At 40.2% G+C, this 16,784-nt stretch overlaps 1 protein-coding gene across 8 annotated transcripts in view; it reads left to right on the forward strand.

The window, feature by feature from the left end:
- The window catches only part of PMS1 (PMS1 homolog 1, mismatch repair system component), a 101,711-nt gene extending 99,295 nt beyond the window's left edge, over positions 1 to 2,416 (forward strand). For 6 of the 8 annotated variants that reach the window (XM_073306152.2, XM_073306153.2, XM_073306155.2 and 3 more), the window contains one exon: positions 1,775 to 2,413. In XM_073306152.2, the coding sequence (XP_073162253.2) occupies positions 1,775 to 1,939 (165 nt within the window). In that variant the 3' untranslated portion in view covers positions 1,940 to 2,413. Of the gene's footprint in view, positions 1 to 1,774 lie in introns of all 8 variants that reach the window. The other 2 variants (XM_073306158.2, XM_073306159.2) reach the window with 2 other exon arrangements.
- Positions 2,417 to 16,784: the final 14,368 nt, after the last annotated feature.

Consider the following 16,784-nt stretch of genomic DNA (forward strand, 5'->3'; position numbering starts at 1 on the left):
CAAAGTCCCCCCAACTATAGTAGGTACTGCTGTACATTCACCTGAAGTGGATCACCCACACGGACACCACTTGAAGAAGAGAAGGTTACTCACCCTATGCAGTAACTGAGGTTCTTTGAGATGTGTGTCCCTGTGCGTGCTCCACTACCCACCGCCCCTCCCCTCTTCTTTGGAGTTAGTCTTAAAGGACTCCATGGTGGAGAAGGTACTGAGGGAGTCGGAATGCGCACGTGCCAAGCAGACTCCAGTGCCTCCATGAGACACCAACTGCGCACACTCGTCCTAACTGGGCACTGCTACAGAAGATCTCCCATCAACGGCGCCAGGACGCACCAACACCTGAAGTGGAGCACCCACAGGGACACCACTTGAAGAACCTCAGTTACTGCACAGAGTAAGTAACCTTCTGTTTTTATGCTGGATTTGGGCCTGTATGACTAGTTTTTTAAGACAAGTCTTGATGAACAGATTCATCAAGAGATTATCTATCTGAAACGGAGGAGAGCAGATAAGGGCATTTGTTGGGCCTGTGAACATTTCTGTTACAAGGAAAGATATTTCACAGCAATAACAGCAGTAGGCACGTAGAGAGACTAAACGGGAGACATAAGGCCTGCAATAATTTTAAAAAATCAATTGAAAAAAATTGATGTGGGCTTGAGGCCAGCTTGGTGGCCTAATTGCAGTACACTGCCAAATATGCAGTTCAAGCTTTGTCTTTGAACTCTACATTTGAGCAGGATGCTCTTTGCCTTTCTCTCCAGCTTGATGGCATAATGGCAGTACACTGTCAAGTAGGCAGTTCAAGCTTTGTCTTTGAACTGTACATTTGAGCAGGACGCTCTTTGCCTTTCTCTCCAGTGATCCTCGTTTGGCAGCTCCAAGGGGCAGTATTGACTACTAGTTCCAGAAGGAGTTACATTCAGACCTCCTGGCTGGAGGGAAATCCACAATGATGCAGAACCTTTCAGGCTGGGAGAAAAAGGGACGGCATCCCTGGACTGTGGGAGGGAATGAAGTAGCTCAAGCTTAAAAATTCCTGAACTCATGTTCAGTTTTGTACATTGTGAAGGAAGGCAGCAGGCAAGTGGTGAGGAATACTGGCTAAGTAATATGATTAAAATACCAAGTCAGAAATGCCACTTTAAAGAGACCTTAAGGTTTTGTATTTTGTCAGCTTTCAATGAAATCAATAAATTAAGGGAACTAAAAAGATCAAAAGGTGCCCAGCATCTTGGAAGACTGGACCCTAAAAGAGAGTACAAACATGACCAACAGATTGGCAATACAAGTTAATTTCCAAAAAGAAAAGGAGTACTTGTGGCACCTTAGAGATTAACAAATTTATTTGAGCATAAGCTTTCGTGAGCTACAGCTCACTTCATTGGCAGCCGATGAAGTGAGCTGTAGCTCACAAAAGCTTATGCTCAAATAAATTTGTTAATCTCTAAGGTGCCACAAGTACTCCTTTTCTTTTTGCAGATACAGACTAACACGGCTGCTACTCTGAAACAAGTTAATTTGATGCTATTCTTTCTCATTGTGATTTGACCTGATACCTTGCTTAGTACCTTGAAATGTCATGTAAGACTTTTGCTTAGAGTTGTAGTTTGGATGCTGGGGTTGAATATACTGGTAATAAGAAATAGAATTTACCACTAGGAAAGAGAAAAATGGAATATACTACTACTGCCTGTTGAGTTTATTGAAGCCACATGTTAATCTGATACAAGGTAGCACTAAAAAATTTATGGGGGGGGTTTCCTCTCCACAGGGAGAAGCAGTGCGTATGTCTCGGCAGCTACCCTTGTATATGTCAAAAGAGGATGTAGAGGACACAATTTACAGGATGAAGCAACAGCTTGGAAATGAAAATAAAGGCTGTGTTCATGGTCGTCCCTTTTTTCATCACTTAACAGATATTCCAGAATTTAAGTAACAAGCACAAATCCAAGGAAGTTATTCAGTAAAGTAGAACATTTTGTTTGGGTTTGTATTTCTTCTCCTTAATTTTGACCTGTACTCTGTATTGTCAGCCCGTTTTCTACAAAATTTTTATACAGCAACTTTTCACTGTCTTAAGTTCAATGTCTTTTGTTTTTTAAAGTTCAGCTACTGTTTGTAAACTGTGAATAACGTACAGAAACTTATTTGCAACAACTCATTGCTATTTTTTTCCCATTAAGAATTTAGTTAATAAATGTTTGCAACTATCATGGTGTTTTTTCAGTGCATGTTACATAGTTTTACCTGTAGAACGTGTGCCTAACAACCTCTAGACCCCTTTAGCCTTACTTACTTAAGCGTATACCTCTTACTGAGGGTTAACTTACACTGCTTTATATATTCCTCTGAATCTGATCTAAGTAATAGACATTCTGATTATCTTTCCCAGATCTGAAGAAGAGTTCTGTGAAGCTCAAAAGCTTGTATCTTTTATCAATAGAAGCTGGCCTAATAAACGATATTACCTCATCCACCTTGAGTCTCTAAACCAGGGGTGGGCAAACTTTTTGGCCCGAGGGCCACATCTGGGTGGGGAAATTACATGCAGGGCCATGAATGTAGGGCTGGGGCAGAGGGTTGGGGTGTAGGAGGGGGTGCGGTATACAGGAAGGGGCTCAGGGCAAGGGGTGTAGGAGGAGGCTCAGGGAAGGGGATTAGGGTGCAGGAGGGCGTGTGGAGTGTGGGAGGGGGCTCAGGGCAGGGTGCAGGAGGGGGCTCAGGGGGCAGGCTCCAGCCTGGCGCTGCTTACCTTGAGGTTTCCGTTCCCAGCCAATGGGATCTGTGGGGGGTGGTGCCTGCAGATGAGGACAGTGCCTGGAGCTCTCTGCCCCACCCCCAGGGGCTGCAGGGATGTGGTTCTGGCTGCTTCCGGGAGCAGTGTGGGGCCAGGGTAGGCAGGGAGCCTGCCTTAGCCCCGCTGCGCCACGGGGCTGGCAATCCCGTGGGCCAGATCCAAAGTCCTGACAGGCTGGATCTGGCCCATAGTTTGTCCACCCCTGCTCTAAACAATAAAAAAATATAAAAGAAACACAATGGGCCAGCTTCAGACCTGCTCTCCACTGACTTCAGTGGAGTTGCATGAATTTGTCTGATTAAGATGAGAGAGAAAAATTTACTGTAAATTTCTCTTAACTTATTTATCGTTACACGTGATTCCCACCGACGGTCAGATTTTGAAACAGAGGCTGAAACTATACATATATATTTGCATTGTGACTCCACAATGCAAACACACCTATACGTGCAAATTTGGCTCCAAATTCTTTTCTTCAAATTTCTCTGTACTGCTCGGGATCCAAGTTGCACTGTACTTGGAGTGTGGGCCCTCATTTTTCCTTTGGGTAGTGAACCATACTACTTCAGCATCTTATGCTGACAGTTCATGCCATATGTGTACAGTTTTCAACCTAAACATATAACACTGGACTTCAGTATGTGCAAATGACAACCACCAAAGTAGTAAATGCCTCACAAAGACAGAGAATCTCAGCAGGAGGGGGGATTAAATATTTCCCTTGTATAAAGTTTCACATACCCTCAGCTTCCTGTTTCAGCATTGCTGCTGTCAATAATTTAAAGCCAAGATTCCCAGTCTTTGCCCATTTGAAGTCTTTGACATCAATTTGGCAGGAGCTTGCGCATGGTTCTAAATTAGCACAGAATAGAGCAGCTCTCGGCCTGGCCCATATTAACTACAAAAGTGTGGCCTATGTCTTTGAGATGCGTGCAATATTCCATCTAAATCACAATAGTTTCCAGGTGGTGCACCTTGATAGTGAATCTGAGGGGGGCTAAGAGATGTTTTTGCTATTGGGTTGAACTGCATATTAGACATTCCCCTTTAAGCAGAAGGAAACCCAGGCACGGAGGGTACAGTGGTAAATGTGAACAAATATTGCTTCATCAATTGAAGAGTAATTGGGTAGGGTAAAGGGATGAGACAGATGATTAGGTCTCCCTGTCTCATCTTCCCTTTCCATTGGCTAATATCTGGTATGTGAGATTTTAGCAACTGCAAAGGGGTAGGAGCTGTTAGCTGATTCCTCTGCTGCCCTCTCACTTTCCCACATACATAAACATGCTGCCTGTTGTCTAACACCTGTGCATGGCGAACATCAGGACGTAGCACTGGAGGTATGGGAATGGGAGCGAGTGTAAAGGGATTCAAGTGGAGAAGCTGTTGTGGAAGAGCATTAGGAGTGAAAGAGGAGGGATGGGAGGAAGGGGCTGCCTTATTAAAGCAGCTATCGCCTTTAACACTGAGAGAGGTTCATCAGTAAACAACTGCCTTACTGAAGGTCTCGTTAAAGAACTGCAGAAGATGCGGGCTTCAGTGTCCAAACACAAGGCCAGTGGTTATAGCTCCCCACACGTCGCTCTCAACACACCTTCCTTCCACTGCCATGCTCCCTTCAACTCCTCAAACTGCTGCGTCCTCACTAACCCTCCACCAACTGCCACAGAACCTGCCCCAAGAAGCTGTTGACAGATGGCTGCTGCTCATGGATGCGTCGCAGCCCACCCCCACCTCGGCCCGGGACTCTCACTCACTGGAGGCATTAGGATTGATGCAGGGGGTGAGAGAACTTCCTGGATGGGTCCTGGCCTTTGAGGGCCCTGCAGCTGTGAGGCCTGTCAGTGGGAGCAGGGCCTGCTGCAGGTGTTTCTTTTGCCAGTCTCTCTCCCCTACCCCACCCGCAGGCTTTTATAAGAGGCCAGGCACCTGGGGCTCCAGCTGTTACCTTTTTAATTTTAAATCTCTAATGCAGTGGCCAGCAGGGTGATTCCCCTTTCTGACTGGCGCAAGATCAGGTCAGTTCTGCCCTAGCTCTGCCCTAGCTCTGCCCTCTCCTGGCCCAGCCCCACCGTACTTCCCCCCAGGCAGAGCTGTCAGGACAGTTGTCATCATCCTGTTCTGCCTGACAAAGGAACTTGCTCCCCTCTATTCCACTCAACAAGGGCTCTCCTCTGGGTGCCCAGGCTCCTTGCTGTGCGGGGGAGGGGGAGTGCTATGAGAGGCTGCTGCCAGAGCACTTCCTGCTGCCTGCTCCTCAGCTCCGCCTGTCTCCTTTCAGAGGCCCGTGGGGGTGAAGCACTCAGGAGAACACCACTCCTCCGACCCAGGTGTGTGAGGCAGCAGCTAAGGGGCACAGACAGGCGCTATACTGGCAGGGGATAAATGGCTGCCGGGGCTGGATAGAGCTGAGTGGCTGGTGGAAGGTAAAGGTGCTGGTGCACTCAAGATGCTGGGTGAAGCTGGAGAGCCATGAGTGCAGGTTGTGGGGCAGAAAGCCTGGGGGAGAAGTGAGAGTGGAAAGACCCTGGGAAGTGGGCCTGGAGATGCCTAAAAAGGGAGGCTTCCTAGGGGGAAGAGGAGGGGCTGGATGTGAGAGATTTAAGCCACAAGGGGTGGGGAGAGGACCCAGGAGAGAGGCACAGAGAGCTAAGGGAAGGAGATGGGTTGTATGGGAAGAAGAGGAAGAAGACCCAGGAGAGGGGAAACAGCGTGGAGTTGCCAGGGGGATGAGGCATGAAGGGTGGGGGGACGGGACCCTAAGGTAGAGGTTTGGTGAAAGTGGGAGATGTTAGAGAGAGAGAGAGAACTTAGAAAAGTAAACTTTATCTGAGTGATAGAGGCCCAGGGGTAAGAAAAGAAAGTTATTTAGAAAATATACACAAATACATTGACCATAAATATCACTGGACCCAGGAGACGTGACTCTTTAGAATGAAGATGAGGTGGGAATATGCGGACTCGGGAGAGAGTTGGCAGACCTCATTGTAAATGGCAGAAGGGTGGAGAGCACAGGTGTTTCTGTGCACAGGAAAGAGGAAAAATTATAGCTTTGTTTGTACTTTTCCCTGAGTACAGACTGCTAGGCTATGAATAGCAGTCCCCAGGGATAAGGGAAGGAACAAGAAAACCAGATGCAAACTGGGAAAGGGAGACTTCTCCCTGCCATTTGAACCAGGGTACAGATTTCTGGAGTTTGGATACAGTTTAGACAAATATATTTACCAGCTTTATTCAGCTACTTCTTGTAACCTGTATAACATGAAGTATGCTGATTACTGAACTGTTGTTTCCTTTTCAAGATATAAAACAATACAAATTACAGTTAAAGATACTTGTATTTTTATAATATATATTGAATAAGGATTGGCACATAGTCTTGTGGATTAAGGACTGAGGAATTCAGATACTTGTAATTGGAATGGATTAATAAATTATTTGAATCCCATTCAAAGATTTTTCACATCCTTACAACAAACATACATAGATACCATTATTTTTTTGTGTACATGCTTATGTCTAACATCAAGACATTTAATGTACACACAGTAGTTAGGAGAATATAATCCATACACTATGAAAGCATTGCCCTGCAGGCTATGCTTGGCAGCCATACAATAGTACCTCACAGAGCTATTATGAAGATAAATACATTAAAGATTGTGAGGCATTGTGATGCTAATGATAGGAGCTATATAAGTACTTAAGATAATTTCCGTTTGACTTTCAATGATACTGAGTTGGGAAAGTGGTTTTGTTTGCTTTTCCTGAGGTAAAGGCTAAAAAGGCCCAGATGACTTACCCTACTTTTAAAGGCCCTTTCTTCTAAACACTACTATTCTCCCAACTCCAGGTTTTGCTACACAAAAGTCTAAACAAAGTACAACATACTGGTTCCCTCTCAGAAACTGCAATAATGGCATGAGGCACAAACCAAAGTTGGGTCTGTTGGTGATCACTTGCACTAAGAAGTAACTCAAACCTTTGTATAGTGTTATGTCACTCAAATTTCCTCAACAGATAGCCTCTTAGGAAGTATTATATGTTGTCAGCTATATGTCTTGTCAGCTAGTCTCAATCGTGTGTGGTGGTTGCCATTTAAAAGCCACCATTTATCCATGTATTATTCTTACATTTAAAACAAAATAATGTGTTATTGTGTCACAGACACCATTATGATCAGCTTTTTTTTCTTTGTCCGCTCTTCAGGGCAGGGTCTGGGTTTGTTTGTTTGTTTTTTTAATAAAATCTGCTTATACAGTGCCTAGCACAACAAGGCCTTGATTCTGATTGGGTCCATTCAGGCAGTACCACATTACAAACAACAAAAAATAACTTTAGAATGGAGAGCACTATATTAGTTTTCACCTCCATAATCCTGCAAGTCTTGTTAGGTATCTGGCTGGTCCTCAAAGCAGAGTTTCTTAAAAAGCAGAGAACATTAGGTCATAAACAGGTTTTGCTCACAATTTTCCCTCTGAAGGCATCCTTACTATTAAGGGAGGCTGCAAAGAAAAATGTCAAGGGTACATTTCTGAGCATCTTAATATATAATGATAATCAAAGATACAACAAGCTTCCTTATTTGGATAACCCAGTTTGCCTCCATAATTGTACAACAAAAGCAATTGTCCACAGATGCAGCTCTTGATACAAGCATCCTAAAACGGTTGGTTTTTATGGGTCTCTGGGAAAGTGCTTGCTATTTTATTGTAATGGTTTATTTACACAACACTTAACTTGTCATCTACCTGAAGAAGCACAGAAAAGATGGCATGATGGAGTGCATTCCCACACTGACCCTGACAGAGCTGAATTAGGCCTGGTGGGCCCAATCAGCCAACTAAGCAGCAAATAAGAGAGATTTAGGGTGTGTGAAGAGGCTTAATTAGAAAGAAGCTCACCTGTGAGGGAACAGGTAGGGAATTCTATAAAGCCAGGAAGCTGGTGATAGTATAGGAGGGAAAAGTGTGTAGTCTTACTTCCTGGAGTAAGACAGAAGGAAGGAGGGATAGGAACCCTGGAGACCTAATAGGCCTGAGAGGGGCCTGACTAGGCAAACTGGAGAAACATGGTAGGAAATAATCCAGGGCCTAGAGCAGTGAGTGTAGCCACAGGCCTTACTTGCTTGCTACAGGGCTTTGGACTGGAACTCAGAGTAGAAGGTGGGCCTGGGTTCCCCTACCAACCACTGCAGCGTAGTACTACTCGGGGCAGTGACCAAGAAGATTGTTTGATCACTGCAGAAGTGACAGGGTCAGGGTACCAGGCATGAGGAGTGCCTGATGCTACTTCAGCAGAAAGACTTTGAAGAATTGTCCCATCCCCTCCAGAGGGAGAATCACAATGTGACCTGGTCAGAAGGCTGAGTCGTGAAGCAGCCATGCTGTGACTCTGAGAGAGAGGAGAGCTACAGATGGTGGAAGGGACAGAAGGGGGTGCTGAACTGTGCAGAGATAATCCCCAGAATCGCCCAAAGGGGGTGCCACCCAGCAATGGGTAGAGTGCCCTGTGACAGATATGGAGTGAATCACTGTGGTATGAAGATTGGTGTTCTTTAATCTGAGCAAAGTAAAAATACACATTTTTGAAGGCAGGTTTTCTATGTAGAAGACTGACTGACGCATTGGTAGGTCCACTCAGTAGAGTGGCTTTTGCATAAACACCTTATTTCACTTTCTAGTTCACAAGTGAAGCTGGCCAAAAAGAGACAAGCTCTTCAGAAGAGAGTGCAGGAATTTGACTTCTTTCTCCAATAGGTATACATAAGGAAGAGTTGTAATGGATGCTCTACCTATTCTCTGGTGCTTTCATCAAACCTATACCTTTAGCTAGTCCCATTCCGGCACAAAGTTGTGAAAAAAGTCACATAAAGCAAGATTAATGTCATTCTTATGGATCCAAGATGAACAAGAAGAACCTGGCATGCTGATGTTGGCCAAGGATCTGGGAATTATTTTATCTTTTTTCATTAATGTATTGTGTCAGGGACTGCTATCCTGCAGTAAATGTAGGTTCTTTCACTAGCTGGTGCTGTCAGATGACTGAAGAATGGGGATTTCCCTCAGGGGTGCTTAGTAGCTATTTGAGATCTAGGAGACCAATAATGTCAACTATGTGTAGCAGGGGTGGCCAACCTGTGGCTCTTCAGAAGTTAATATGCGGCTCCTTGTATAGGCACCAACTCCGGGGCTGGAGCTACAGGCGCTAACTTTCCAATATGCCAGGTGGTGCTCATGGCTCAACCCCTGGCTCTGCCTCTGGCTCTGCCACAGGCCCTGCCCCCACTCCACCCCTTCCTGTCCCCTCCCCTGAGCCTGCTGTGCCCTCATTCCTTCCCCTCCCGCCCCCCAGAGCCTCCTGCATGCAGCAAAACAGCTCATCAGGAGGTGTGGGGAGGGAGTGGGAGGTGCCGATCGGTGGGGCTGCCGGTGGGTGGGAAGGAGCTGATGGGGGAGCTGCTGACGTATTACTGTGGCTCTTTGGCAATGTACATTGGTAAATTCTGGCTCCTTCTCAGGCTCAGGCTGGCCATTCCTGGTGTATGGTATTAACATGAATTATAAAAACAGAGAGAAAAAAACTATTAGGTCTTCTAGTACACGTGTTGACCAGTACAATATAGTTCTTTACACTACATTTTGTGGTTCCCTTACAATCTGTTTCTAATAGTCCGAAGTCACATGTCTTCCACTACTTCCTGTAAGAGATTCTTCTATGAACAGATTCTATTACTGCAAAGGCATTATAATTTTTGTACAGCATTGCTGCTTATTTATAAAATGATTACTAATATTTTAAAACAGTGTCTCTCAACCTTTCCAGACTACTATACCCTTCTCAGGAGTCTGATTTGTCTTGCCTGCCCCCAAGTTTCACCTCACTTAAAAGCTACTTGCTTACAAAATCAGACATGAAAATAAAAAAGTGTCACAGCGCACTTACTGAAAAATGGCTTATTTTCTCATTTTTGCCAAATAATTATAAAATAAATCAATTGGAATATAAATATTGTACTTACATTTCAGTGTATAGTATATAGAGCAGTATAAATAAGTAATTGTCTGTATGAAATTTTAGTTTGTACTGACTTCGCTAGTGCTTTTTTACTTAGCTTGGTGTAAAAATGCTGGAAGACCTCTGCGCACCACGGGGTCCACATACCCCTGGGTGAGAACCATTGTTTTAAACCATTTCACCTTATACTAATTTACTTTCCGATATTAGTATCGTGTTATACTTGAGTAATATTTGTTGCCTAACTCTTCTTTCAGAGTTCTTAACATTGTCAGTGCAATGAGATAATGATTGAAATGAATATTGTAGATTGCAAGTGCACTGTCTTTTTACAGTTGTTAAACTGGTATGCATTATTCACCATCATCCACAGAGTAATTTCCATCACATCTGTAGAGTGCTGGACATTTAAGACTAGACTGCTAGTATTTGCATTGCCCTCTGCTGGCTGTTTTATTTATTTACAATTAGAATGGATAAATGCACAGAATATAATCTGAGTTTTGCAATGGGTGAGCCAAAGTATCTTTCATCCTAACTAATCTTTCTTTTCTCATCTTCAGTCACATGAATATGGTATCACTGATGATACTTCCAGGAATTTCTCCCAAAATATGCCCAGAATGGTCAACAGCATGATCATTTAGAAAACAGTTTTTGCTTTCAAGAAACCTTGAACGTTCTGAAGTGTCTGGTACCAGCCATTGCTGGACTAGATGTACCACTATCTGGTCGAGTATGGCAACTTCTGTGAAGTAGTTCCAGATCAAGCATCAGCCTAGCTCAAGTTTAGAAAGTATTTTAATACAAAAATACTAAAAAAATTATTTTTAACTACAGAAGGATCTTATTGAGAGAAAGAAGAGAGAGGTCGTTCTTGTCCCTGTGTGTGTAAATGTGAAGCTGTCAAGGTAATGTTTACTGATTTATATAATTAGCATGTTTGTGAAAGGAAACTTCTGAAAGTTAATTTGAGAAATGTTATTTTAGGAAAAGAAGAAGTGAGTGGAATACTTCAGACTTCTTTGGGGTTGTTCCTTTTTTAAATGTGGTGAACAAAGGGAGGAACATTTCCAGAGTAGTACTGTACAGTAAACGTAAACAGGTGTATTGCTTATTTCAATGAGCAATGCCAAATCACTGGTAGCAATAAGCCCTATGTGATAAGTATTTGTAGAACTGGGTTTTTAGTTGTATTTTTAGGGGTTTAACTATTTAGCACTTGATTGTACATCTTTTTTTGCATATTGGCTAGGATTTACATAAGCAGCCTCACCTTAGTGTGACCACTTACAAGTGTAGTCTCATTTCACGCTTGGCTTCTAAGTACACACGTTGCTACTACTTGTGTAAGTGCTCACTGATATGAGGCAGGGTTACAAATCTGACCCTTGATAGTTGATGCATTTTTTATAAGTGAAGCTTGTTTATAAATATACAATTCTGAAATAAATGTCCAAGCATATTGCAATATTTAATATAAAAATACAAAGGATTTGTTTGTTTAATTTATATTCAAGCATTGATAAGATGGGGTTACTGACTGGGTTGTAACAAAGTTGCAGTGCATACCCTGTTTTGTAGAAGGAAAGCGATCAGATGTGGCTTTTTGTTATGTTTAAGTGCTATGTGTATCCTATCTAAAATTATTGGGAGTTTATGAAAATATTAAATCTTTTGTTAATGGCTTGGAATTAAGCACAACATGGTTACAGATGATTTGGAGGACTTACTTAAGGTAAATACACAATTTCAAGCTCCATTATCATTCATAGCTTAACTAAACATGGTGAGATATTAGTACTGTGAATTTGATACAGTGTTACTTCATAATTATGATGCTTTTCTGCAGTAAATTTGATATAGAACAGTTGCTAAAGCAAAGCTGCTTAATTGTGTGACCAAACATTTTATGGAAAACATCTGGCATAATTAGTTCAGGATGTGTACTGTATAAGAACAGACTCTTTTGCACAAAACTAGAAGTAAGCTAACTCCATATGTGTATTTTTTTTAATCAATGACCAGAAGTTAAGCAAATATAAATTAATGGTTTAAAATTATGGGAGTAGTATTTAGAATATAATTTCAAAATAGCTAAAGGGGAAATGGAATATAATTCCTGTTTAAAATCTCAAATGAACAGTTTACACCTGTTAGTATGTTATGTTTAGAACAGCTGTTTCTTTTATTATCAGTAAACAGATGCAGAAAGTAATGGAATGTTTTAAAGTAATATGTTAATCCTATCTTCCACTACTGAACATTCTCACAATATATGATGAAATATTCACTGTATTGCTGCTCTCATTTACAATTATAGAATTTCTTAGTTAATTTCTCTTTTCTGAATATGAATATATTTGAAGTTCTAAAATGTTTATCCAAAGTTATTTTAGTGTTTTACACTGTGAGAGCCCAGTCCTGTATTACTTACACATATGAATAACTTTGTTCATGACTCAATTGGCTTGGATTACTCATATGAGTGAAATTACCAAATTGCTCATGTGTGTAAATGTTTGAAGGATCAGATCCTGAATTTGGGTTTATATCTATATACTTTCAAATTTACTCTTTTGTGAAACAAATCTAAACTTCTGAGAAAAAATAATTACACTTTTAGGATCTAAGCCTGCAAATCTATTCTCAAATGCCTTTTAAAGTCAATGGCCGTCCTCCATAAAACTTCTCCAGAACAGGCTGGATCAGGCTCAAAAATTCAAGTCATGATTATCTTTGATTATATGGAAATAATACTAAATGTAGAATGGGCCATTATGTCAGTACAAATAAGTGTGTGTGTGTGTCTTGGATTACTTATATCTAATAGGTAATTCTGTGCAATGTTAATTTATCTAATCTCAGTATAATAGTTCATCTAATTTTTGTATATGGTTCATTATAAAGATTCTATTACTGATGTGCTGAAATACACAGTTCCTTTATTTTGACTATGCTGTGATCAGGTCAGTCTCTTGGAAAAGAAACATCATCAAACTGTGATGCTTGCCTTTTAAAAACTGCACGGGCTGTACTGTATAATGTTTTAGAAATTATAGTACAAATCAAATGGGACTGGAGCTTCATTATAATCAGCTGCATCTCAGAGATTAGTCTGCTTTCAACTGGAAACATGTTATCTGTAAAGACACTTTTATTCACTTAACTTTGGAGGATTTGTAGGTGTTTTCAACATTTTTTAAATAAGAGTAGAGATTTAATGAAATGTCATGCAACTGTGGAGCATTACCAAATCAGCACTCAGAGAACGGAAACACAGCATATTAATACTGTAAATTGTTTAGCAGATTAGCTTCCAGGAAATGTAGAGACCAATGAATATGGCAGCTGCATTATTAAAATATTGTGCTCAAACCCAGGTCAAATTGTTCATTCATGCATGCAGAAACTGGGCATTAATTGAATCACTGCATTTTTAAAACATTCTTCAGATCCTAAATCTTTCATGCTTCACCATTTAAATTAAAAATATGTATTAAAGGGTTTTGTATAAGGTGTATGCATTATTCTGAGTACAGTATATTGTATTAAATATATATGGGTTTATTCTTCTGTTGTGAAATAATCATAGTGTTAATGAAGACCATAAAGGTTAAAAAAAAAACCTGGACTTACGAGAAGATTTTTATGGATTTTAATGCCCTAGAAAACTCATTATGAGGGATTCTGGCCACGTAACACAAAATTACCTGTTTGTGACATTAAAAAGAGAGTGAGAGAGAGAAGGGGACATTCACTATTTTTTTTAACCTGAATGCTCTGTATACTGGATCATCTGAAACTAATCTGGGTATTACTGAGGAAAGATGAATAGAAGACAGTTTCAAAAGAACATGTCCTCATGATCCTCTCTCTAATATTGTCAGGATTGATCATTAAAGATATAGGTTTAGATTACATAATTTCACAACATAATATAAATTCTACATTTAGAAATAATCATTTATTGAATTGTATTAAATGGTGATAAGATTGAGATGTTAAATTCAGAATAGGAGTTGGTCCACAAGCAAGTGAAGAAAACCCCATTGTCAATTTATTAAAAACTGCTGATAGATTTAAAAGAATCTTCATGGGCACCTGATCACAGGGGTGCTTGAACAATTTGTATAGGGGGGAGCTGAAAGCCACTGAACCAAACTGTAAACCCTATATATGATGGAATCCACACCTTGTTCCAGCACCTGTGCCTCATCATTGTCCATCTCAAGCAGAAGAGAATGACCCAGTGAGACCAATACGCTTTTCACCACAGTCAAGCTGAAAACCAGACTGAAAGTGGTCAAAGACGTCTTAAAATTTCAGACGATGCCCAAATTGTTTGGTAACAACCGCCTCTCCACAAAAGAAAAGTTCAAGACAATAATTGGCAAGATTATCAATGTCCCAAGATCTTTACTCAAGAAACTGACAAATGACTGTTGATTTGAAGGTTGCTGGCAGTTCTTTCCTAACTAGAAGAGCTTGGCTGTTGTAGGGGAATGCATGCTGTGCCCTGCTAATGTGTGTAGCAAATCCTACTACTATGTGCACTCCAAGCACTCTTGGACACATTTTCCTTGCCTCAGCCACAATGCCTTCAGGAGTTTCTGCTGAGCAGCCCCTTTGCACCTCAAAACTTGGTCACTGGGTTGAAGAGGCAACCTAGCCCCATAACTTTAATTATTTAATTAGTTCTACTGAAGACACCAATGCATGTTTACAATTCACATCAAAATGCTTTATATGGTAATCTCATAATGATTTGCATCCAGCAGTAAAACAGTGCAGCAACTCAATAATGCTGTGTTTGGACAGACAATTTTTGAAGATACTTAGAGCTAGATGGAGATATCACTGGTAAGATATCTTTACTCTTAAAATGCTCAAATAATATTTACAGTTAGGGTTTTAGGCTGTAAACCTTTTATACTACCATGCATCTGCAGCCATTTTTCTTATACCTATCTTACAATCATTCACACATACCTTGCTTGTTTAAATCATTATTTGGATAACTATAGCCCTATTGAACATTGTACACCTTCAACATTCATTTGTAGCATACTGCTCAATACAACAAAACCACATGAATCACATATTTGCCTCTGCTTACAAATAGTATTCAAAATTTGACATAGTGATATCTGAACTACTATCAAGATTTGATCATTATTTTTATTTTTCGGATACGAAAACTGAAAAACAGAGTAAATAAGAGACTTTCCTTGAGTGACACATCCAGTCAAATGCAGAGTGGTGGGGTGAGGGGACTGGCCTCCAGTCACCCAGTACTCTGCTTTAACCACTAGACAGACACATGATAACTACTGTAAATTTCAGATGCACTATTTTCTTTCCCAATTATGACCTTTTCTCTAGATATTAAAAATATATAGTTTCTTTTTACAACACCTTAGTTCTTTAAATGTTGTATACTTTTTAGTTATTTTGTTCTTTATATACCAAGCCTTACCATTTCATTTTAGATTTCTATGTGCATATGTATCAAAAGTAAGGCACTCCTGTATTGAAATCCCAAACTTGTGACATAATATACACTAGTGAAAGTTTTAGGGTACTAATAAATGTTATTCTTTTGCGCTTTTTACCTGAGTGGAATGTAGAAGGAAAAAAATAGAATACAATTAAATGTATTATTTAAGGAAAGATTAATTTGAAAAAAAATATTGCAACCATAATTATTTTACCAGGTTGCTGGTCGGTTATCAACACAGATCTTTCAATTGCTGATCAAAAATCCAGAGCAACTATTTTGGCATAGCACAATTTGTTGTAAGGAAGATTTAATAGCTTGTTATGTTCTATTTATATACATAGAAGTCATTTAGAGTTCATCAGACTTATTTAGAATCAGCATTGGCCTATGGAGTTGCAGGCTGAATAAAGTAATACTAGAAAAACAGGGAACTAGATGTTTAAATTTGTCATGTAATATTCATTAAATATGTTTGAAGCTTCTTGAAAGAGGGTTAAACAAGCTAAAGCATCAAGCATAGAATTTATCAGTTCCTTTACCAGAATGAAGCCAATGTTTTATAATTGAAGTTAAAATATTGGGCACAAAATAGTGGTAATAAGCAGTATAGAGTGAATTATCAGTACAGTCATGAATAATGGGGCTGATCTTGTCTTCCTTACCCTGACAAAATTCCCATCATCTCCACTGAGAGCTTGCCAGTGTAAAGGAGTGCAAGATCAGGCCCAAGTAAACGGAAGGCTTAAAGTTCTAGGGAGCTCCTCTATACTACATGTTGTGTTGGGTCAGAATATTAACAGGAGTTTACAGTGACTGATGTGTAATCTGACTTGTGATTTGCTGACTCCAAGGCATGCATAATATCTGAAAAATGTATGTTAAGTCAGTTTAAGATATGAATTTTGTAGCATATGGTAAATTAAAACCATGGTGACCTTTGGTCTTGTTGATCATGTTGTTCATGTATGAAGATGATCACCTGTTAATCTGTACTAATCATTCTGGTGTGATTCTTGTGCCGAAGACAGCAGAATACTTTTATTTGCTTTATTTGCTCTCCTATAATTTCTTTACTTAGGAAATTGTATAATTGACTTTTAATGATCTAACTTAGTGTGAATTTCGTGTTCTATTATGGAAGAAAGAATAGTCAGATTGTTTTCTTATCAGAACATTAAGTGGTCTAGATATTTAGAAATCTGGGTTTTTTCAGTAGATGTTTCTGTTGTAATTGCTAGTTATAGCCATCTTGCTGAAAAGTGATATGTAATAATTTCTGTCAAATCAGTTTCTAGCATGCTTTACACTTAATGGTCAGAAGTGTGATAATTCAAAGTAAAATTCTTCTTGCTTTTATGTTTATTATTATGTTTTTATTTTTGTCACAGTATTTAAACTTGATAACATGTAATATACCACTTTTCATAAGTGTTCCCACAACGCCAGAGTCACAAATAGTGTCAC

This window comes from Lepidochelys kempii, chromosome 11, assembly GCF_965140285.1.
Source record: "Lepidochelys kempii isolate rLepKem1 chromosome 11, rLepKem1.hap1, whole genome shotgun sequence".
Lineage (NCBI taxonomy): Eukaryota > Metazoa > Chordata > Testudines > Cheloniidae > Lepidochelys > Lepidochelys kempii.